At 36.8% G+C, this 24,721-nt stretch overlaps 1 protein-coding gene across 6 annotated transcripts in view; it reads right to left on the bottom strand.

The window, feature by feature from the left end:
* Nucleotides 1-24,721, bottom strand: part of SENP6 (SUMO specific peptidase 6) — a 76,758-nt gene that overhangs the window by 46,629 nt on the left and 5,408 nt on the right. For 4 of the 6 annotated variants that reach the window (XM_061460451.1, XM_061460449.1, XM_061460446.1 and 1 more), the window contains exons 2-3: nucleotides 9,771-9,864; nucleotides 2,606-2,748 (exon numbers count right to left, since the gene is read on the bottom strand). In XM_061460451.1, coding sequence (XP_061316435.1) covers nucleotides 2,606-2,631 — 26 coding nt within the window. In that variant the 5' untranslated portion in view covers nucleotides 2,632-2,748; nucleotides 9,771-9,864. Of the gene's footprint in view, nucleotides 1-2,605; nucleotides 2,749-3,396; nucleotides 3,461-9,770; nucleotides 9,865-24,721 lie in introns of all 6 variants that reach the window. The other 2 variants (XM_061460452.1, XM_061460448.1) reach the window with 2 other exon arrangements.

Genomic DNA, 24,721 nt, shown 5'->3' on the forward strand with positions numbered 1-24,721 from the left:
CTAGAATACAAAGTTTAGAAACATCATATATGTTCTAACAGTTTGATTTCCTCAAAACTAAACCAATAGCATCCAGTTCTCACACCAACCTCTTGAAAGTAAACACACTCATCCTACATTACTTCTAAGTCAAGACTGTGCAACTGCAGCTGGTCAGTCATCATCTAGACTATCTGCAGTCAACTTTCTGTTTAGTGCTGTCACCTGAGAAATAAAAAGCTGACAGCTATTTGTCCTAAATACTTCAGGGTATCCTCTCTGGCTTCCAATTTAATGTCTTTGAAAGAGACTTTTTCTTAGAAAACACAAGCAGAGTGCAGGAATGCCTTCTCAACTGCTGAAGACTTGAGTTTAAATAAGCAACTAAGTCTATAAACACACCTATCTCACGTTTTATTATTTTACTTGTTGAATCTGAGCTTTGTCAAGTTACCATGATTGGGAAACTCTAAGTCTTGTGCCCCTGAACACAAAAAAATGTTAGACAGCGCTCTGCTTTCTGCCTCATGCTCAAGTAGTTAGAAATTCCAGTAGGTACTGGAATAGAACATTGTAGCCTGGTGGGTGACCACATTTGAGTCAAAGCTGACCATTCTAGATGGCACAATTAAATGGTTCACATGGCGTCAGATACACTTCCAAGTAGGACAACCGTAAAATACAATCTGCTCTATAATCCTGTTCTTTGAATACAACATACCCAGTACAGACAGAACCAACAGAAAATTGAATCAAGTCCTAGAAAGTTGCAAAATGGGCACACCCAAACTGAAATCTGGGTTTGCAAGTTTCAGCACAGTTTCAAGAAAATTGACATACAACACCAAAACCAGGGTGATATAATGGTCAGAAAATTCCTTGAAAGAACAAGTGTTCTAGAAGTCTCAAAGACCTCACAATATATTAACAATATACCTCTCTCCTTGACATGACCTCAGAAACCACAGCATCATTTAAAGTCTAGGCTCCAAGGATAAAAAGGTTACACCATCACATTCTATCAGCTGATCCTAGGAACTTCCTAACACCACAGATTCAAAAGGCAAAGCATAGAGTAACCTTACACTGGTATTTTCAGGAACATAAAACACAACTACAGACTACATTAATTCTGCCATTCCTTACGTAATTTTTTTTCACAAAATATTACAAAACAAAAAATCTGTAAGGGAGTTAATAATGTGAGAAATTTTGATACAAGTTATTGAAAACCAGAAAGAAAAAAGCAATTTAAAGAACAACTGATTAAAACAAAACCCAACAACAAAACTATTACAGTTACGTTAGTTTCATACTGGATTTGCTTAACCAGATAAGGGATGACAATTTTTGGCCTGGTTTAAATTTTTTTACATTCAAGTGTATATGTACAGGGAAAATTTCTTCTCACTGTCCTTGCATATCGCTTCTTCCTATCACTCATTTCTTGAATTTCAGGGAATACTGTACCACAGTACAGTAGCAGTACAGTAGCAACAACTAAAAACATAGGTGTTACCAGCGTTGTTCCCAGGCTGAAAGTCAAAAACACAGCACTGCAACAGCTACTAAGACTGAGAAAAATGACAGCTACTGCTGAACCCAGGACATACAGTAATAATAATTCGAGTCAAGCCCCACTGATCTGAAGAGTTTTTAACCCCTATGCCACAGACAAAGTAGAAAGAGACTTCAACTTCATGATAAAAATCACCATGAACAGCTCACGAATCTCAAGTATCTGATCATCTTGTACTTCATCTAGTAACTGATGGACCACCAGTCCAGATAGGAAATTCTGAATTTGTTCCCTGTACCCCCAGATCAAAGATGAGAATAGCAGGAGAGAGGACACATCACACAGTACTTCAAGGATTTATTTTCTCAAGTGATTTAGTGCTAAGACGGTCCCATTAACCTATAACAGGCCCAACTACATCTGTCTTACAAACTTTTCCTTCCAGCAAAGGTAATCAAATTGAGTGCATTTTAGCAATATGAAACACTCCCAGAGGAAGTTACACAAATGTACCACTTTTTATTACATAATAAGTAAAGAGATTAGTCTGTTACAAGCTAGGAACAGTAGTAACAAGCACATACAGCACTGAATGCTTAAACACTGTTCCTGTCAGCTTTAAAGGCAAGCGGCAATCTCAAGCTATTTTGTAGGAGTACATGTATTTCTGAATCCTTTAAAGGAACACTCCATGACTCCTAAATCAAAGGGTATCTTGCAGTAAGGAAATGCACACCGAGTTAATCTTGGCAATTCACAGTCATGGAAAGAAGAAATTCTTGATGGGGATATTAGAAATATTTTTCTACCTGTTAGCACTGTATACAGCACATGCAGACAACACTGGTAAGGCATTGACAAGTATGCCAGTAACTGCTCTAACTCTATTTTAATAATCTTCTGCTATTTTAGTAATGCGTTATTTAACAGTTTGGAAGAGCAAAAACCTTAACAATCTAGTTTTCGATCTCTGCTCAGAAGCACAGAACAGCATCGTTTATTAAAATGCACAGCACATAATGTAAATATACTATAAGTTCTGTTCATTTAGCATTGATTTGTATCAATGATCAAATAAATAAGCAAACATAAAACTAAAAGCAGTACCTCAGTTTCTTATTATTTCCCATCATGTTGAGGCCGATTGAGTTCCCTTTAAGAAGTCTCAAGCCTCCAGCTTTGCCTCGCCTTGCATACGTTTTTAAGGAATCACCACTGGTGCCGACAGCTCCAGGCCGACAACGAAGTGACTGTAACAAAAGAATTCATGCGTATTAAAATACTTGTGTAAAAGGAAAAGATTACTTACAAAATATTTACATATTACTTTGGCTTCATTTTCAGACTGCTTTTGTACCAAATTTAATGTAAAATATATCCTGTCTACACCCTTACTCACTAGGATTCCTTACTTAACAAAATATGACTATTTTCAAAGTATTATGAAGCACCTTACAGTTGTAAGCTATTTCAGCATACATTAAAATAAAACACAAAAAAGCACATGAGTTTTGCCTATGTATTTTCTCCTTTTATATAGATACACACATACATACATGTATATATACATATAAAATTAGGAATCCCACAGTAAGCACTCATGGGACACAATGATTAAAATTAGTGATTAAAAAATATAATCCCTTTATGATAAGTGTCTAAACTTATAACTACTTATTCACACTCATATTGTCAGAATACTATTCAAACACAAGATCTATAGGAGTAAGAGGAACGAAGACATTATGGATAGGCAGACAGACAGCCTGGGCATATGTTGCTAAATCAATTCAGAAACTTTCATTTTGCAATACCGCACAGATGACTATGCAACATTGTTTAATAACCTAGAAAGCTTTAAAGATACATTTTTACCAGAAGATGAACAAAGTACTTGCCTTTCTTTCTTCACTGGCACTGAAAGGTCCATCACTGTCATCTATGCTGAGCAGATTTGCCTCGCTACACAGGAGTGGGAGAGAAAAGTAAATACTTTGTAACGCAACGGAGCACCAGCAACATATTTGAACACAAAGGGATTTATTTTTTTCCTTCCCTCTTTAAATTTAAATGCATCACATACACATCATATATATATATATATATGCCTGTAACACCAGGAACACATAAGCAGGCAACACAGTGACCCAGAATATGATACAGACTTTACCTTAAGTGTACATCAAATTATTTCACAAAAAGCAAAACTGAAAGGATGTTATTATTTCAAAATAGAGAATACTGTTGAACCTTCAATATTGTTATGGCAATGTTATTGACATCATGAAAGATTCTATACAACCCCATGTATAAACTGAGTCACATACTAAATTAAACTATACAATACAGTCTAAGTTTGTGCATATCAAGTGTGCCTATCAAACATGTGGTTTAAAACTGCAAATTTCATAGTGTTTTAGGAGAAGAACTTATGTATAACTGTCCTGGGTTCAGCAGTAGCAGGGGGAGGGCAAGAAAGGGGGGGAAGTGAGCGAACGAATTACCTGACTGGGTTTAAACCACGACAATAACTAAATTTTATCCCATAGCAATTACTGCAAAAATATGTCTTCCTAAAAATAGCGTATTCAGTTTGGCTCAACTGCTCATTAAAATGTGTATCTTTAGTACTTCTGTGTCTATAATCTTCAACTATTATAATAGGGAGGAAGCTACAAAAAAAAAGAAACCCACCCCATGATAACTGTGAAAACATACTCTTTTCAGTAATGGGCCATTATCCCCAAATAATCTCCAGTATCTAAATTAAAACCCTAAGAATACATTTTATAATGACAGCAGCTACATTAGGCTAATGCATTCTTGCTTCCAGAAGCAACCTGCAGATAATCCCTTCTCATCAGTCCTGATAAGGTTAGTCCTCTCTTGGCTGCAACAAAATAATACAACTTTTGGCCAACTTGTAATTGCATAGGTTTGGGGGTTTTAATTCAGGTCATTTAGACAGAAATTAGTTATACAAGCAGTTATGCCAGGATTTCCAAGGGAACAGCTACACAAGAGAAAAAAACATTGAGGTGATGGTGGAAATATTTCTTAGCTACACATGCAACAAGTTGACTGCAATACACATAGTGATTTTACGTCTTAATATATTAAGTAACCATTCATGACACACACCCACCCCAATTTCCTAAAAACATCTTCCAGGCACAAGATTTCCCTTAACACAATAATTCCTCCACCTGACGCAATACAAATATCCCTACATGAAAAAAAAAAAAAAAGAAAAAAGAAAAACAAAAAAAAGGAAAAAAAAATGTTCTTGGCTCATAGGGTAAGAACTGCAGACCCTGAAAATTCAGGAGATAAGATTGTGTGCACAGTCAGCCTTGATACTGGAAGAATGATGTAAATGTCAAGACGTAGCCAGTGGCACTGTCGTATTTTCTTTGCATTTACAGAGATATGTAATGGTAAAACAAACAATGTAGTGGATCATCACTAATTTCCAATATAAAGCGCCAAAAAGACAAAATAGTTGTACTTCTATACAAACCATATACATGGATATTAAAATTTTAAAATACTCTTAATTTTTCAACCTCTCTTTCAGGATAGATTATCTTTTCCAGGGAGGCTCACTGATTTTTCTTAACCCTTCATCTGAAGACACTGAGTTTTAACAATTTCAGGAATTTTCCACATCGTACAGAAATAAACAAAACCCTGCAGCACAGACCTGAACAGCAACCTTACTGCACCTGCAGCTCTGGCATTTACTTACTCTGTTGACCTAGCCAGACCATTTAATCTCTAGATATGTTTTCCTTCTTCAGCTCCAGCTTGTATAAAAATCATGATGATTTTCAAAATGCCCTTGTACAGTGGCTATACTTTTAGGGCTTCCAGATGCCACAATATTGCAGCCATTTTAAAAAAGGGTGTTTGAATGGGTGAGAGAAAAGAGAAAGTAACAAACTGCAAATGAACATAACACTAAAAAAAATCCTTTAATCAAACTCAACCAGAGTAACACTTATGATACTATTAAGACGACATGACTAGAAAAATATTTGGGAATTGGATGTTTTTAAAGAACCAGTATTTTTCATTTTAAGGAATGCAAAGTATACGTACCAGTACCAGAAAGCCTGTTTTTTCAGAGAGCTGAATACACAGCAACTGAGTAATGTCTATTTGCTCATGTATCACATGCCTACAGTTGCCTGCTTAAAAGATGCAATTTACACAGACAGGGGAAAAAAACCACTATCCCACACTCCCACATAACCAGACAATAACATGTTAACACTACAGAAATGAAATCTCAATGACCTTGCTGCGAGAACTCCATGCCTCCATACTTTGTCACTCTCAACCAGGGAGCCAGGTAGAGAGATTTTCACATTAGAATGACAATTTCTAACTTTCAAACACTTTAATTAAAATTTTGTAACAAATGAAAAGTTAAAGCCTTTACTAAAATTAAAAGAAAAAAAAAAAAAAAGAGATAAAAAAAATTAGGCAAACAGAGTTCTTTCCAAAGGAGAGTTTGTAACTGTGCATTCAAATTTAGGCACTGAAAAAGGAAAAAGAAAAAAAAACAAAATAATCCTGATTAGTATCTTAATCACTTACCATTTATTTAATGTTTTAAAAATTAAAAACTGTGCAATAGCCAGATGCTTCAATTTAATAGACCATGGGTTTTAAACCTCTCTCGATCACTGAAGTTACACTCCATTGAGCTCCAACCATATTTCAAACAACCGATTCACTCACATTTCAAACATAATTAGAATTTTTCTGAAAACTCTTACACATAAAAACAAGAGGCTAACATATTTCTCCTCTAAGTGCACTGTGCACACTCTTGACTCTAAATTACATGGTGGTAGGCAGCCCTTTAAAAGTAGTGCTGGTATCAGAGACGCAAGGGAAGTAGTGGTATTATTCAAGTCATGTACAATGCCATGCTGTTAAAAATAACCTTAACTGAAACTGCTAAAAATCAAGAACTCAGGATTTGAACAAAAAGGTTTTATCAATTTAAAAGCTGCAGTGCTTTTCTAACAGGTCCATAAAGAAGAAAAAAACATCTATAGAAATATAGGATTTTTAAAAAAAGGAATAAAAAGGAAGAAATTACTGGAAAAAAAAGATATACAGAAATTAAAAAAAAAAAATAAAAATCACAGTTTTTACAGTCAGGAATACAAGGAAAACAGCACATTATCCCCTAATTAAAAGGTAATTAAAAAAAAAATCCAAAAAAAAACCCCACCAAAAACCAAACAAACCTTTTGAAGGAAAAATCTTGTTAAGAAAGAACATCACAGTACAAATATTTATTTACTACCCATTTATTTGTACTCACTTCCTGATAAAGCTATTAGTGAACAAATCTCAGGGGAAGGCCTAAGCCTGGATTCCTAAAAAAAACAGTACAACAACCAGCACACTGGGCCCATCAGTTTACAAAACCACTGTGCGACACATAGAAGTGTATTTCAGAGACATTTACCCAGATTTTAAAAATGAAGGAAATATAAATTCTGATATTATTTTGGCCATGTTTGCATAAGTCTGCCATCCTTTCATGTCTTCTACTACATAAGATACACTTCATCTCCATCATTTATTCTGTGATGGTTTATAAAAGTTTCAGTGTGTTCCATTGACCAACTGGGTTTTTCACTATTGCTCTACATAAAAGTTCCTCTCCCGTGGGATCTCCAAGTACAAAGCAAGAAAAGTCTCAAGACACTTGCTATCATGTTGACTGCACTCCTGAATAGATCAAATTTTGTAAATCATCAAGAATGTTACTTTTACTCTTTCAAGTGGACTAAAGATTATCTGCTGGCATTTACTTTAGGATAAGATACTAGTCCATTACCATTTTAAATGTCCGTAACTCTAACCATGTCAAGTATCAACTATAGCAGCATTTTAAAATGCGTATATTGTGTTGGGTGATCCTTAATTTTTCCAATCATCTCCAGTTTACAAATGTTCTTTACTCTTTTTATGTTCATTACTGGAAACCTTACCATTACAACACAGCTCATCTGATTCCCCAAATAAGTTAACAACACACTGATTTAAAAATAATCTACCTATTCTGAAAATTGCTTTGGCAGAAGGTTATTGGCCACATATTTTGTGTTCATCTCACTTAGGAAAGATAATCCAAGCAGACATCCAGTATTGACCAACAATATTATCAAAGGGCTCATGGAGTAACACATGAATACAGCTAACTCTTTTAAGTGCTGGAACATTAATGTTATTCTTGGACCAGCTCAAAACAAACTTACTGTGTGTCTACCATTAAGAGGGCAAAATGCTGTGATAAGGTCGGACACTAAAATGCTAGTGCCTCAACAACAACTAGGTGCACCCAGATACTTGCTTCAGATTTACAGCATCCTCCACACAGAAATGCAGTCAGTTACAAGCACTGCAGCACTCCATAGGGAATGACAGTTTTTTAAAAATAGCCAGAATATATCATTATAGGATACTCAAGATACTGTGGGGATGCAAAACTTTATGCTGGAACAATTCTATGAAGTAAAGCTGCTTATCTTTGAAACGTTCTGCTAAGGATAAAGGGAATTTAGAAAGAAAAGGACAATTTTACTCTAAGCTTACAAAGCCATTCAGAGAAAAAAGAAAAAAAAAATAGGAAAAGGTGTATCATAAATACATGGGTAGATATAAATACATGGGTAGCTTAAAACATATGTAGATGTTTGAAGGGAGTGAGAAGTTGCCTTAAATGGTAGCAAACGAGGCAGGTTTTCCAGTTTAAATCCATTTTAAATTACTCTTATCTATATTTCCAGACAAAATTCTGCATAATTCACAGGTATAAAACCAAATTCATGATGTGAGGAGGTAACAAAATTTCAATACTTACTATAGGAAAAATGTTTATTGTACAGAATATTTGAAAAGAATGAGAAATCACCCAGAAATACATTCCATAATCAGTTTTTCAAACTTTTTTTTTTTTGTAACAACACTACACTACATATATATCATTCTGTGATCTTAAGTCAACATCAGCTGGAGATGGAAAATAGCAGTAAATTACTAGCAGAGAAAAGCTGCTATGCTCACAAATGTGAGTTACTTTTATTTCTTAAGTAAAATGCAAATGTTGTGTTGTATGTACTGCCACCACACTTAAAACATATTACTGTGCACCAAAAATGGATATAAAATTTCTAAAAATAAAAAAAAACAAGTTTAATTTTATAAAACTGAAATGCCCTTAGAGAACCTTTTAAAAAGTGCTTTAACTTCTGATACAGTTCTGTTTTGACAAAAGTTCTTAATGCTTACCTCACACTTCAGTGAACTCCTGAACTCATTTTTTAATGACTAAAATATCACATTTCCTAATGTTTTAATAAGATTAAAGCATAGCCTGCTGCTGCAGCCTAAGTGGTTATATGTCTACTTTCCCATCTCCCTTCCAATGCACAATATTTGGCAGAAAATTACAAGATGCAAATTCATGTAATTATTTTGATTCTTTACACAGGATTCAGTTTCTCCTTACTAGAAAACCACAGCATCCTTTCTAAACTTTCAAGTCCTATCATCCAAATATGTAAAAACAACAAATAAATGCAACACGCATTCTTCATGCATGAAACTTGTTCTTCTAACTGGTCATTAGTCTTGTTCGAAATAAATACATTAGTAACAATAAAATATCACAAGGACAAAGTATGTATTCAAACTACACATGATAGGGTTTAAGTTTTAGTCAAAATCCAAACATATCCAGTAAAGAAAAAAATGACCAGGGAACAAAACCAGCCTTAATTCTACCCAGTGAGATAAGCACAAGAGAGAAATACCTAGTCTTTTAAGCTGAATTTAACTTGTGTAGGCCTACAGGTACTGAAGTACCTTAACCATAACTGTGAGGTACTGAGTAGCAGTACCATTAAAGGAAAAGTTGAATCTGACACCTTACTTTTTCATTTCCTTACTTCACATGTTGACATATTTCTTGCCTATGTTCCTTAGACTCACACAGTAGCTCCAAAGACAATTGCAACACTTCTGAAATGTACTATTGTAAGCCCCATGTTGACAATTAAATTTACATTAAAATGCAATTTAAAGTAATATTTAAAATAATTTAAAATAATCACTTCTTTGAAACCATTTTTCTTTATCACTGAAATTTTAAGATACTATCGATTATTTATTAATAAGTTACAAAAATTATTTCTTTATAAATACACACTTATACTTTCAATAGCCTAGATAAAAGCATCCTTACTCTTTCTCTGCATCTCCTTCACTTTCTTCTTCATGATCAAAGCTCCAATTATTTTTAAAACCTCCATCTCTCTTGGACTGTGATCTATCCAAAGCTGAAATGAGAACAAGTTAAGATAAGTCTAGATTTCAAGCTGAGTTATTAATCAACACAAACTAGAGGAGTAAACCAGATGCATGTATTTTCCCCAAGTATTTATTTTGTTGATGCTACTGTTTAACCATCATTTAACAAAGTAACTTGTTTTCCTAAATAAATACAGGTATCTGTCAACATCTTGATACTAATGCAACAAGTTAGAAAGCTATTAAAAATTACAATGCAAAGTAGTTTTACAAGAATTTCAACTGCTTTGCTGACACCTGGAAGTTTGAGTTCCTTCTCTGATGTGAACTATATGTCACATACAGAAAAGGTCCTAAAATTTATTATTTGTCTAATACCCAAATACACGCTTAATTTTTCCATATAAAAACAACTGTTCCGAGCTGCCCCAAGTACAATTTCAACATAATATGCTTTTTTTTAATTCAACATCTGACACTAACTGAAATTTCAGCATTGGCATCGATAAAGTAGAAACTACAGTCACATCACATCAAATTTATCTACAGCAATATCCAACAGTATGGAGATTTTCATATAATATGACAGCATGGAGGTATTCTTAAGTGAAGGAGGTCCAGAGCACGGAGACAGCACTCATTAAAGCAAGGCGCTGTTCACTCCAGATCTTAATTACTGCAACTAAGAGCTGTCTCACACAAATTCTACATGACAAACTATGCAGCAGCTTTGATTTTGTGTAATTTAAATGTCTTTTCTTACTATGTTTTTCTTCACAAAGTTAGAAACGCATTTAGAAATAATGAATACAACTTTATGTTTTGATAGAAAAGAAAAAAAAAAATCACAACTAACAGATGTCTAGGGTAAAGTACAGACAAGGCACACAGAACTATTTATTGCATATTCAACCTCTGTATCAAGGACTTCCCGAGCCATGGGTAATATTTTTGTGTTTAACAGCCTTTGCTAGCTCTTTTTGCCTCCCCACTTTTTTTTAATCAAGCCTACTTTAGAGAATCAACATCTTGCAGCAGATAGTACCTCAGCTCCATTATACATTATATGAGTAAGTATTTCCTTCTGTTTGACCTGATTCAATCTGGCATTTTTTGCTCCTACTTAGTGCTTTACTCCTCCAGTTCTTTTACTTTGGAAGAGAGTAATAAGTAATCCTTCCCTATTCACTCATGACTGCCTAGATCTCCGATGTGTTCTTTCACGGTCATCCTTTTCCCAGGCAGAAAAAGAATCTTCCTAATTTTTCCCCACAGGAAAGCTGTTTCATGCCTTTAAATCACTCTCAATGCTTCTCTCTGAAGCTCTTCTAGTCTACTGTACCTCTTTGAAATGAGGATACCAACACTGTAAGAAATACTCAAGATGTATATGTGCCATGATTTTCTACAGAAGCAGCGGCATGTTGTTTCTGTTTTATTCTTTATTCCTTTTCTAGTAACACTTGACACTGAATTTGCTGTTGTCATTGGTACGGAGAACTGCACTGATCTTTATATACCGGATAATATCATCTTCCACTCATGACTGGCACAAACCCGTTCAAAGCCAATTGTTTTCTACAAAAATTCTCTTTCCTACTTCTCATTCACTTGGACTACTTGGCGTTCACCTACAGTGGATTTCATATCTAATTTTTAACCCACACAACCCAAAACCTGAGCATCTGCAATTTTCTTTAAATACCTAGCCATTATACTAATGCAAGTAAAGTCTGCAACATCTACAAACTTTATCACCTTGGTATTAAACCCTTTTCCTTCTATCTGTACACCAATGTTAACACAGAACCTTGTGGAATTCAATCGATTGGTTACACCTTCTATTAACAAAACAAACCATTTTTGCCTTCTCTTTCCATCCGTTACCAGTTGTTCCTCAGAAAACTTTCAATTTTATCCAGAGGTGACTAGCTTCTCCAAAAGCCTTTGGTAAAGGCCTTTACAAAGGGAACAATGAAATTAATTCTGATCTTCATTATCATTTCTATGATTTTGGGTTGTGTGGTCACAAAGCTCACTCATGTAAAGTTCCTCAAATACCTCCACTGCATTTTAAAAGAGCTGGTATCATACTAGCTACTTTCTTTACCTGTAGCAGAAAGATGATTCTAACCAGCAAGTAATATGCTACAGCCATTAGCTCCTTCATCCCCGAGTTCCTCTTGCAGCACTTGGATGAACGTCACTTGATCCTGCTGCCTTGTACATTGTTTGCTCGATGTACTACAGTTTTTCCACTGATGTTTCGTTTTGAGGCATAAACTATCACATTCCTTCTTTAGAAATATTCTGGCATGAAGACATCTGTACATATTGTTAAAGTGAGTGTAAGCAATTCTGTTTTCAGCTATAAACTTATATTCTCCAAAGACACCTTTTACATCTGGGTTGTCTACTGAGCCTACAGATACTCCAGAAAACTTTTCTGCTGATTTTGAAAAATACTTAACAATAGTTTTTATGGCTGCTGGGAATTATTCCACACACACACCCCTTTTTTTTTTCCTGCCTCATTATGATTATAGGTTAAATACACAACCTTTTTCATTATTCTGTATTTTCATCATTCAGACAAATGACGAAAATACAGAATACAGCTTCAGGAAGGATGATGTTTTAATTCAGAGATTTCACCTTGCTCTGCTGTCTAGCCATGCCAACATTTGGGAGGCCTTTTAAAGTCTATTTAAATAAGCAGCATGCATATACAGTAAGACTCCAATATGGTGTCTTTAACTAACTCCCAAGCAGTCTGCAAATATTTTACACCCCAGCTCCATCTTTTAGCTCCTTTTCAAAAAGTCCTTTTTTGAATAAAGCTTTTCTGTGTTGAACGGTTTGTCCACCAGTAGAGACCAGCTCAGTTGCCATGGAAGAGGAGTCTCAGAATCCCAGCTCTGCTCACTCAGCTCTGGATCAATTTTCTTTCTCGCATTCATGGTTCTACCAAAAAAAAATTGCAAATCTAGAACTATACCATCATGTTAGCAGGACTGTTCACCTGAGTTACTTGATCTGAATGGTCACGTGGGATCTGATTCTATACAGATTTTTTTTTTTTAACAAGGAAAGCAAGTATCTGTCACATAGGCAAAGTTTCTCACTATTTTGTAGTAGCACATTTGGAATCCTTGTGTTGTAGCTTTTACTATGTATACTATCACAGCCATTGTAATCAGCAAGACACATTCACATCCAGAAGGTGAAGATATTCAAATAAGCAGAACTGGCCCAAAATAGCAGCCAACAACCAGTCTAAGTCCCCTTCCTGAGAAGGGCATCCCAAGAAAGGCAGCATGCTGGAGCAAGTTTCACTAACAATGACAAATCATTTTTCTTCCCATTACAAGCTCCCTTTGGTGAGGTTGTACCAAGGCAAACAAGCAATTCTGAGCCCAAGAAACTAGATGGAATTTTAAATAAACAACTTAAACAGGTATACATCTAAGATATTTCACTGCTTTTTTAAACAACTGTGGTAAGTTGTATGTAATTTTCTAAAAGCCAATGAAATCAAATCCTGAATACTGTGTATTTTACTTTTTATGAGAACTTTTATAACATTATTAACCACATCCTGAAGGCAGCATTTTAAAAATCCTCATACAGTCTTTTTGAATAAAACACAAATAACAAATTTTGGATTACAAAAAAGTACACAGGAAGCAGATTAACACCTTTATGTTACTGTGTGTGGACACTTTTTTAAACTTCTTTCACAGTAGCTTCTATCATTCAATAGTGTCATTAAGCAATTCCCAAATGGGAGGAAAAAAGGTCACAGTGAATCTCCACTGAAGAAGAAAAGTTGTGCATTTACAAAAGAAAAAAAAAAAACAAAAAAAAACCCACAAAAAAAACACAAAAAACCCAACCAAAAAAGCCCCCACTAAACAAAAAAAAAAAAAAAAATCAAAACACCACCACTGAAGTGACTGAAGTGAGGAGTGACATATAAAGTATTTAGTAAACTGCTGTGTCCAACATAAGATACCATCTTAGAAGATATTTTTGTGTGTCTTTTACCTCATGCTCTAAGGCAAATCATTCCATATGAATCTATACTACAGATGAACAGAAAAACATACCTATTCCTTTATTGATTTGGATGTGATGCTGTACTGGGTTTGCATGTCAAAGTTTTGGTAGTGGTGGTTAAGGAGGAGTGCGGCAGCGGTGGCTTCTCTGAGAAGATGCCAGAAGCTGCCCCCCCGTCAGTGCTGGACAGAGCCAGTTCCAGTCAGCTCCAAAATGGGCTCACTGCTGGCCAAGGCTGAGCTCACCAGCAACACTGGTAGCACCACCGGGAAAACGTATTTAAGGGAGAAAAAACTGCTGTGAAACAGCAGTCAGGAGACAGAAGTGAGAATATGTGAGAGAAACAGCTCTGCAGACACCAAGGTCAGTGCAGAAGGAGGGAAGGAGGTGCACCAGAGCAGAGATTCCCCTGCAGCCCATGGTGCAGGCCACGGTGTGGCAGGCTGTCACCTGCAGCGCATGGAGGTCCATGGCAAAGCAGATATCCACCTGCAACCCATATGGAGGACTCTCTACAGGAGGAGGGGCATACCTAAAGGAAGCTGTGACCCCATGGGAAGCCCACACTGGAGCAGGCTCCAGGCAGAACCTGTGCCCTTGTGAAGAGAGGTGCCCACGCTGCAGCAGGTTTTCTGCAGGACTTCTGATCCTGCAGAGGACCCATGCTGGAGCTGTCTGCTCCTGAAGGGACCCATGCTGAAGCAGGGGAAGAGTGTTGCTTAGACCATGACGATAACTCCTGAGTGATCTCCCTGTCCTTATCTCAAGCAAGGACTTTTGTCTCATTTACTCTCCCCTGTCCAGTTGAGGAGAGTGATAGGATAGCTTGGTGATTACTGGGTGACCAGCCAGGGTCAACCTAACACAGATGCCAGACGCCTTTACTGGCCACACAAAGACCAACTTTTCTAGGATAGCAACTTTTTCAGGTACATCACTGGATTGCCAGAACAACTCCTCACCACCCTCGCAATGCAACAGTAGAGATGATAAGGTTTCTATTGCAACACACAGAAGCTTATACAAGTCTTTCATCTGTTGAGATGACATCTCTTTGTGTGTGTCCAAGAACAATCCTAAACGTGAAACCTAAATCAAATAGAGGTTTGTTACAGGACAAAGGTGTTTTTCCAGAAGTTTACATTCTTTTTCCCAGTTAGATGGCACAGAAATAATACAAGCCTCATCTTAGAAATGCTTAGACCATCATAACTGCAATCAACTTACCAGATACTACAGCATTCACACAAAAAATGCAAATTAATTTAAATGTGCTCAAATAATTGCCTTCATCCAGACTCATATTTAAATAAATTAAAAAGAATGCTTTTAAGTTTTCTAATCTCTTGTTCATTTACAGTCATCACATATATTCCTAAGAGAATACAAGTACACATAGAATCATTGAACAGTTAGGGTTGGAAAGGACCTTAAGATCATCTAGTTCCAACCCCACTGCCATGGGCAGGGACACCTCACACTAAACCATGTCACCCAGGCTTTGTCCAACCTGGCCTTGAACACCACCAGGGATGGAGCACGCACGACCTCCTCGGGCAACCCATTCCAGTGCCTCACCACCCTTACAGTAAAGAATTTCCTCCTTATATCCAATCTAAACTTCCCCTGTTTAAGTTTTAACCTGTCACCCCTTGTCCTATCACTACAGTCCCTAATGAAGAGTCCCTCTCCAGCATCCCTATAGGCCCCCTGCAGATACTGGAAGGCTGCTATGAAGTCTCCAAGCAGCCTTCTCTTCTCCGGGCTGAACAGCCCCAACTTTCTCAGCCTGTCTTTATACGGGAGGTGTTCCAGTCCCCTGATCATCCTCATGGTCCTCCCCTGGACTTGTTCCAACAGCTCCATGTCCTTTTTATGTTGAGGACACCAGAACTGCACATAATACTCCAACTGAGGTCTCACAAGAGCAGAGTAGAGGGGCAGAATCACCTCCTTTGAGCTGCTGGTCATGCTCCTTTTGTTGCAGCCCAGGATACGGAGGGCTTTCCACTCTGCAAGTGTGCACTGAAGCCGGCTCATGTTACATTTCTTCTTCATAGAAGTCTGACAGAGAAATTTTTTTTTCCGATTGTTTTACTTTCCCCAGTGTTTCATTATTCTTTCAGACAGGCTTCTTCAGGCATCTACACAAAATAGCTTTCTATCTTTCAGCTTTGATATCGTCAGTTGTGGTACATCAATGTATAACCACAGTTGAGACTGCATTTTCACATTCTGAGGCAGCACTATGTAAAAGGGTTTACTCACCCCTCACACTTCCTAAAAGCTGGGGTTTCTTGTTCTGCCCTGCACCCCTCCTATGTCAGCACAGCTGTTTCTTCACCAAGAGCAAACCTGGGAAATAAAACTAATTCAGGCAAAAATAACTTTAGCTGCAGGGAAGGGGCAAAGTTATTTTTCAACTCTATCAGTTCCCCCCTCTGCTTGATCACACTACCACAGCACAGCTGTGACAGCAGAGCAGAGGAAAGGGGCAGCCAGGAAATGAGAGTGTTTTAGGCACCAAAGAAAACTGCATGGAACCATAGCCTAACCTTCATTTGTAAGTACAGATTTAAGAGATCTATTGCTTAAAAGGTGCTTTAACTTTCCTCTCCCTAAATTAGCTGCAGAAGCAAAAAACTGTCAAAGCCACTTCCAATAACAGGCAGCAAACATAAATGGTTAGTGAGATATTCCATGAAGACAGAGTTCAGTAGTAAAGTTCTATGGTATCAATGTAACGAACACAAAGTATGGACAATCTTTCACACATGGAGGTAATTTAATTTCTCAGATTGCTAATAAAAAACCCCTACCCTTTCAAGAATGTGATAACAACAGAAAAACAATGACGAATACAGGGCATCCATTCCTGAACAAAAAATTTGCAAAGAAAAAGCATTTATAAGAGGTCTGTAGTTCAAAGGTAGAAAAACTGCATGTTCTTATAAATGACTGGGGGTTTTCTTCAGGACTTTAATGCATACTGGGTTGCTTATAGTGCAGAATATCATGTACAATGATTGGACTCAAAACCACCAAACTGCCTAAGTTTGCTCATTTGCTGAACTGTGCTTAACCTTTGCTAAGTATTACCAAGTAACAGAGGAGGATAAAGCTTTGAAGTATGTTAAACATTTTCTTCGCTATGTCTTCGAAAGTTTTTCTGATAAGATTGTGGTAGCAACCACATAATGAACAACCAGTGTTTTATGACCTTTTCTACTGATTCTCCCAACAGAGATGTAGAGATATCACCCAAGGATGCTGCACTTATGACAGCATCAGAAACCAGTGCAGAAGTACTTAACGGGGGCTTCTTTATTTACAGCAGCAGCAAAAGGAATGCTACAGAAAACATGGACCCACTGCTCAGGAACCTAGTCATAAAAGACATGGAAAACACTGGACTTTTTTTTTTCTTTTGGTACTCCAGTTTTCACTCTTAAATTCTGCCCCCTGACCTCCCAGTTCCCCAAGTCTACCAGCACAGTATGTGGGAATGCACATCACCCATTGTCAAGGAACATATTATTAAGGAACCCTTAAGCCAGTTGTACAAGCAGAAGTCCATAGGATCAGTCAGGATGTATCTTACGGTGTTGAGAAAACTTGCCAATGTTACTGCTGGGCCCCTCTACATTATCTTTGAAGAGTCATGCCATGAGAAAGGTTTCCAATGACCGGAAAAATATACCTATCTTCAAGCTGAGCAACATGATGACCTGCTGAACTACAGGCTAGTCTGCTTCATCTCAACACCTGATAAAGTCATGGATCAAGTCTTCAAGGAATCCATTTCCACCTACATGACGACAAGAAAGTGAACAGCCAGCATGGATTTACCAAGGGCAAACCTGACTAACCCAAATGCATTCTACAGTGAGATAACTGGCTGTGTAGGTAAAGGGAGAGCAATGGATGTTGCGAGGCATTTTACATGGTCTCTCACAGGGTTCTTATAGCCAGACTAGAGAGACATGGACTGAGTAAATGAATGAGAATGTGAAAGAAAAACCAGCTGGACCACTGGGGTCAAAGGGTTATGACTATCAGTACAAATCCAGCTGCTGGCATCCCATAGTGATCAGTACAGGAGCCAGTACTGTTTAATGTCTTCGTCAATAATTTGGATGCTGGAACCAAGTGCACTCAACAAGTTTGTAGATGATGCCAAATTTGGGGAAGCAGTTGATAGACTGGAAGCCAGGGTTACAATTCAGAAGGATGGAACAGGCAAGCGAAATGGGTTGACAAGAGCCTTACGTAGTTAAACAACCACAAATGCAAAGTCCTACATCTTGACCAAATAAGCAAACTGATCTAGCTGGGCTTGGTTGGGACAGAAGGTTCCAACCCATGTGATTTCAACCAGCAGTCAGGTAAAACCAGTGACTACTTGTAGGTACAAAGCATCACTTAAGGCAACTGCACCATCATCGCAAACACCCCCAAAATGAAGTACCTCAGTCACTTCCCTTTTCTCTCTGCTACCCATTCAAACTTTCCACACAAGGGTCCAACAATAAACAAGAAGGAAAAAAAAGAGAAAAAAGAAATAAAAAGGTTTGGGGTTTTTTCCTGCTCTTTAGCACAATGAATTTATTTCTCTACTTATATAAGGACTCTATTGCTAGACTGGAGACATACTAAAAAATTCAGAAAGTAAGGAGAAAGTTTAAGGGTTTTTATATGAAATATAAATATAGGAGAGTTATCTTCCTATTTTATAAGAAAAAAATGGAAGACGGATAGGCTAGGATAGGCTAGGGGCAACTTCTGAATTGACAGTTTCCTCTCAAAATGTGAAAAAGTATATAAAGCTAACAAGCCATTTCAAGGAAGATGACATGCAAAAAAGAACAGAACACAATTTCTGTGGCAAATCAGTATGTGATGTTAATCACATATGATCTCTAATTCTAAACAGTGGAAGAGTTTTATAATATAAGCAAAACACAGCAGGAAACCTTACAGGATATTATGCATCTGATTTACACACTTCTGATTTTAGACTCAGCTATACACCATGGGATCCACCTTCATAAAGAAAAGCTAAACCTGTGCAACTGAAAATATAGGAACACTAAACAATCTATTTTTATAAAGTGCCTAAAGGCAGGGTAAGATTAATAACCTAGCCTAAGTACCTGGAAAATCAGCAACCAACACTTAGGCTTCCAGGTTTGCAGCAATAACTGGAATGCCAGGTTGAAATAAAGCACTGTATTTACATACCAAAGGGAAGAAGGAACAAAAAATAAGAATTTGTATTATTTAACACTTTCTGCAAACTTTTAAAACTATGTCACATATATTATCCCCTTTATATAAAACCATAAGGAAATTAAAGTCCAGAATGGTTCCATGACTTCTACAAGAAAATAACTTGCAAATGTAGGAAAAAAGAAACAACGTTAAAATGTAATTAAAGCCACAAAAAGCAAGACACTTAGCTGACGTTGCCAGCTGTTCAAAATCCAGCTGAAATGGACAGCAAAAAAGCACATATAAAGAAAACTTCAATTAAAAAAACTCAATAATTTGCCCAAATGAAAAAGGCACATCTCAGAAAAATCTGAGTAGGGAAAGGATGAAAGTAATATGAAAGAGTCGATCAAATTTTAAGTTGTGAGAAAATTTCACATTTGCTTTTCTGTAAAGGCCAAAGATCTGCTTTTTTCCCCCCATTCTTAGTGACATTGGCAAGCTTTCATACCTAAATGAGAGAGCAGTCAGCTGGATTAGACTGCTGATATGGCTGAAAAGTAATGCAGACTAGTTCCACCAAAACTTCCCCCTGAGGATTAGTTTTCTGCCAATTTAGTTCCTTCAGCCAACTCACCATGAAGCCAGAGAAGTGCTGGTGTTGACTCAAGCAAAGCTGTGAGCAAGTGCAGTGTCTCTGGGAGGGGCAGCAGGACTGTCACTCAGAGCAGCACAGAGCAGTTAGGGGGGCCTGGCTGTGTTGTAAATTGCTGGCACAATTACTTGCATGGCCGTTCAATATGGCCCCTAACGTGAGTTAGAAAATGACCTTGCAAGAAAATAATGTCTGGCTGGAAAAAAAGAAAAAAAACCCAAACAAACAAACAAAAACAAACAAACAAACAAAAACTAACCAAACAAAGAAAAAACCAAAAACCATCAAAACCCCACAAACAAAACAGAAACCAGAGAAATGCAACACAAATAAGCAACAGCCTCCTGCTTATACCAGATACACTATATACTTCAATTTCCTCTGCAATTAGAGATCACCAATGCAACGAGACATGATGTAATACAACTATGTTACTGCATTAAAACTACAGTATTCTTTGTAATGGAAGTATAAAAGTTCACTAGATGTAACAATGAGTTTAAGGAACACTGACAACTATTAACTAAACTGCAGTATACTAAAATTTACTAAGTGGAATTTATTTTTAAAAAGCTAAAAAATAACTTTAACATCCCTGGAAAAACAAACATTTTTCTTAGCAATTACTTGTAAAGGCAGTGAAGAAGAGCTATCAATCAATGTTTAATATAACAAAATAATACGTCAGCCTGTTGACTGCTAATAGTTACAAACCTACTGTTCAAGAAATAACACTCAAAAGACAGCTGAAGCAAAACATCCAACTTAAGACACCAGCCTCCAACTAGAGATGAGTTTCAGCCACCTTCACTCAAAGATTAAATTATCCTTACCTTGATCTATCAGTTCTTTCGATCACAGTGCACACTGTAAGACTTGCTTCCAAGTAAGGAACAGTGCCTTTTCCATCTAACAAAAGCTTTGCTGGATGACAAAGAACTTCTTTACTACATTGATAATAGGTTGGGGTTTTTTTGGTGGTATTCAACAGGTAAACATTTAGCTATATATAAAATATATTTGCCTAATGGCAGAACTGGTAATGTCAGTTAAAGGTTTAGTGCCCCACTGTGCCAGGTATATCCATCATCATAACCTGGACCAGAGCAGTCCAACAGAATAAACTTTTTAAAGTTTATATGCAGTTGTAAAGGATCCTTACATTACTTCTTGAGCAGTAAGGCTTGCTAAAAATAGTTACAAGGAACTCTAGTAAATGTTTCTAGAAGTGACCCTCAGAAATTACAAAGGCAATTGTAAATATGAAAGCTAACATCTACTTCATAGTTCAAATTCTCATCTAATAGGCTCTTGAATAATCTTTATGTTAGACTGTTGTATTAAATTGTTATCAGGATATTCACAGTTTGCTAAATGAGCCATAAAAATCAGACATGCCAAACAAATACAACACTATAACCTACACCATTAATAAAAGTATTTCAGAAAAATGAATTTTAGTGCACATGAAACAACTGTATGGCACTGGACAAAAATATTCTCATGAAAATATTTGTGCAGCGGTTTCTTACACACATATACTTCAAAGATTACATAATATTAATCGTATCATGTAGTATTATGTTTTACTACACCAGCAAAATATTACTGGTATGTATCTTCCCTAAACCAGCCTTGTGGCAAGTCTTATTTAAAAAAAATTAAAATATAAAAAACTCCAAACAAACAACAGGGAGACTTTGCTCCAGCTTATATGGTCTAAAAACAAACAAAACTCAGGAAGTCTTTGTACAGTTTCTGGATCATAACTGTTCTTTATTTACCATCACTGAAGATTCAGTCAGAGAAAGATATCACGAAGTCAGCAGCTTTCGCTCCAAATTATTCTTTCATAGGAATTACAGGGACACTCACTCAGAAATGTTTCCTTCTCTCATTCAGTGCTTGCAGTGCATACCCATTAACAAAAACTTTTTGAAGGCCTGCTGACCAACCCAGGAATAACCACAGCTTTTTAATTTATTCCCTCCTGTCTCCAGCCTGAAAACTTGTTCTGCACAGAAGTTAACCTGTTATTTAAAATAACTGCATTTCCCTGGGAAGAGTAAAGCTGCTGTTACACAAAATTATTTATCCTAAAGTTTAAGTTACATATTACAACTTAACCTGATTTAACAAGTCACCAGTGAGAGATGAAAGTAGAAATACCCTTTTTTCACATGCAGTCTGTCTGCCCTCCTCAGTACAAGCCATTGTCCAGCCTCTCCCACTTACGGTTCAGTGAGCAAATTCAACAGAGGTTTGGCAAAGAGCCAGTATGAGAAAACTGTACACAACTTCAACCTCTCTGGCAATATACTGGTCTCAGGGGTGGTAGGACAGTACAAGACATGCCACAAGACAGCAATTTGAGGCGGGAGGGAAAGGTGGGGGAGCATCGGGAGGAGAGAAGCAGGCATCTCTCCCCCACCTGCAGCCTCAGTCCAGCACAGCTGCCATATGTAGCTCGCTCTAACCAGTCAATGATGTTCTGTTATTCCCTATCCCCAAAACAATTAATAATTTTAAGTCTTGCAAAGAGAAACAGTAAATAGTTGCCATTCAGCTTTGCATCCAAAATGGAGTTGCTTCATGATCAGATAAAAGCAGCAATGTCACAGTTGGCTGCTTTAGGGAATTCATACACCCAATTTATTATTATCCTGTACAGGACAATAGCATCACACCTTAATCATTTTACTGTTTTTCAGTTTATTTTGAAAGCTTTATTTTCCAATTTGCTATCCATGCTGCAAATTGCTACTGTACACTAAACACACATCAGTACTCTTGCATTTGCTACAATCCTTTTAATAATCAACTATCCTCATATATTAGAACATAATTCCTTTTACAGATTATTTAAAGTTATTTAAACAACAGCATTGCCAAAATGCTAATTCCTTAACTCACAGCAGACATTAAACCATAAATCAAAATAAAACATCTTCTCACAAGTTATTTACTTTTAATCATCCCTGTTAGCTACAGTACCCAAATAACCATTAGCCATTCTGTATTCTGATTTATACTAGACTGTAATTTAGAGACTGAATTCCATTTGGCACAATCCCCAGGTCTGTGCATGTAGACTACACCATAGAAGAAAATTAAATAAGTTTTCAGTACTTTTATGACATTCTGTTGAAAGTACTCAAAAGACATCTCAAAAATACGCCTATCTACTAACGAACTACTAAGCTCTACTTATACCATGTTAGCAGTTCTCAAAGAAAGCTTCCAATCTAAATATGTGTCACTGAATTAGGCAGTGATTTAATTATTAAAAATACACTGTTTGATTTTAACCCACTATTTAACAACTGGTTACCTTTCCCACATTTCCTAAAGGAAATTTTGTGGCCTCAGCAGCAAAATGAAAAACATTTTTTTTCATCTTATATTTGTGAAGGATCAAGGCAATAAAGATTGCTAGGTAATTATTTCTGTGTCACGATATCCATCAACACAGGCTGCTGAGCACCCACTATGGAAGTGCCATTTACTACTACGAACACAACATTCATATGCAACTGACTTGGCCAACGTAAGACACCAAATTTTACTTCACCTGAAAATATTATACACACTAGGCTGCTGAACACCGTAAAAGGAAGTTTAATAACGCATGCTTTAAAAAACTGTGTAAGATCAAATTACCACCAGGTTTAATTCTACGTATACAGTGAATAAGAATAGTAAACTTTTTACTAGTGCTTTAGTTTTCTTAAATGTAAGCACAAAGTAATCAAGTACAGAGCATTAGACAAATTTCAACCTATGTAAGAATATCTCAACCTCAAAAACCCTCTAAATTGAAACCAAATAGGTGCTAAAACATGAGCCAAAAGAAATTAACTTTCCAAATTACTTCCCCAAATGGAAGTTCCTTTTAGTTCAGAACAACCAAGCTAAGAGAAAAACTACATTTGCTGGTTAACCTGTAAAAAGAATTTGTTGCCTTTATTTCTCCAACCTCCCCCACCACAACAGCTCCATTTTTGTTTATCTTGTTTTCTCAGTCTCCTGCAGCTATTCTGTACACTCTTCTACTCCTTTCTGCAAGATACACACAGATGGAGGCACACACTGTCCTGTGTACTTAGCGCTCTGGCTGTCCTGATCCCAGACTACTCTGCCACTCTATGAACTCACATGTTAGAAGCAAACCAAGCCATACTGAGGCAGCACTGAAACCTTTACTTCAGGAACCCTATTTTGACTTCCCTGTTTTATGGAAGTAAGCGTCTCAAAATTCCTAGATGTTTACCTGTGAGATCTCTACTTCTCTGCAAACAAAAGGTTTAATAGCTATTAGTGGGAAGAGAGGAGACAAAATTATGCGATATGACCTAAAACCCCCTCATATTCTTATAAAGCAGTATTTAAAAGTGGTGAGTTTGGTGATCAATCTCACATCATAGGGCCTGCTACAACATAACACACCTTGAAACCCCTTAGTTCTCTACACGAAGAGACACAACTAAAACTCCATAGAAAGTCTGACGCTGCACTGCAATTCATGCAGTCTTACAAAAACAACAGTAATAAAAGCCAAAGTCGTTGTTGAAACCATTACAATAAATAGTCTATCACATTTTATCCTTGTACATAAAACAAGAAGCAAAAGACTAAAATACCCAAATAGGATCATCATAAAAGTATCTGTGCAAACAGACATTTGCAAAATACTGGTTTATGCTTGCTATCAAGCCACATATTGCTGTAATTACTTGTGTTATTACTATTACTTTTGTATTTCTACTTACATAAAGAAGAGGGTAAGGATCTCTTTTAGGAACATTCTCTCCCCCCCCCCAACCCTCAGTAGAATTTCTGTACTTTTTCTGAGGAAAGAGTAGTGTTTTACTACCAAATCCAAGTGCCAGAAAATAACCAATGAAGCATCCCATACAAGACAGTTACTCTTACACCTGAAGCTTCTATGTCCCACTTTGTGC

This window comes from Pezoporus flaviventris, unplaced genomic scaffold (assembly GCF_033815535.1).
Source record: "Pezoporus flaviventris isolate CSIRO_AGI_PZ_B2104156 unplaced genomic scaffold, CSIRO_AGI_Pfla_v1 ptg000031l, whole genome shotgun sequence".
NCBI lineage: Eukaryota > Metazoa > Chordata > Aves > Psittaciformes > Psittacidae > Pezoporus > Pezoporus flaviventris.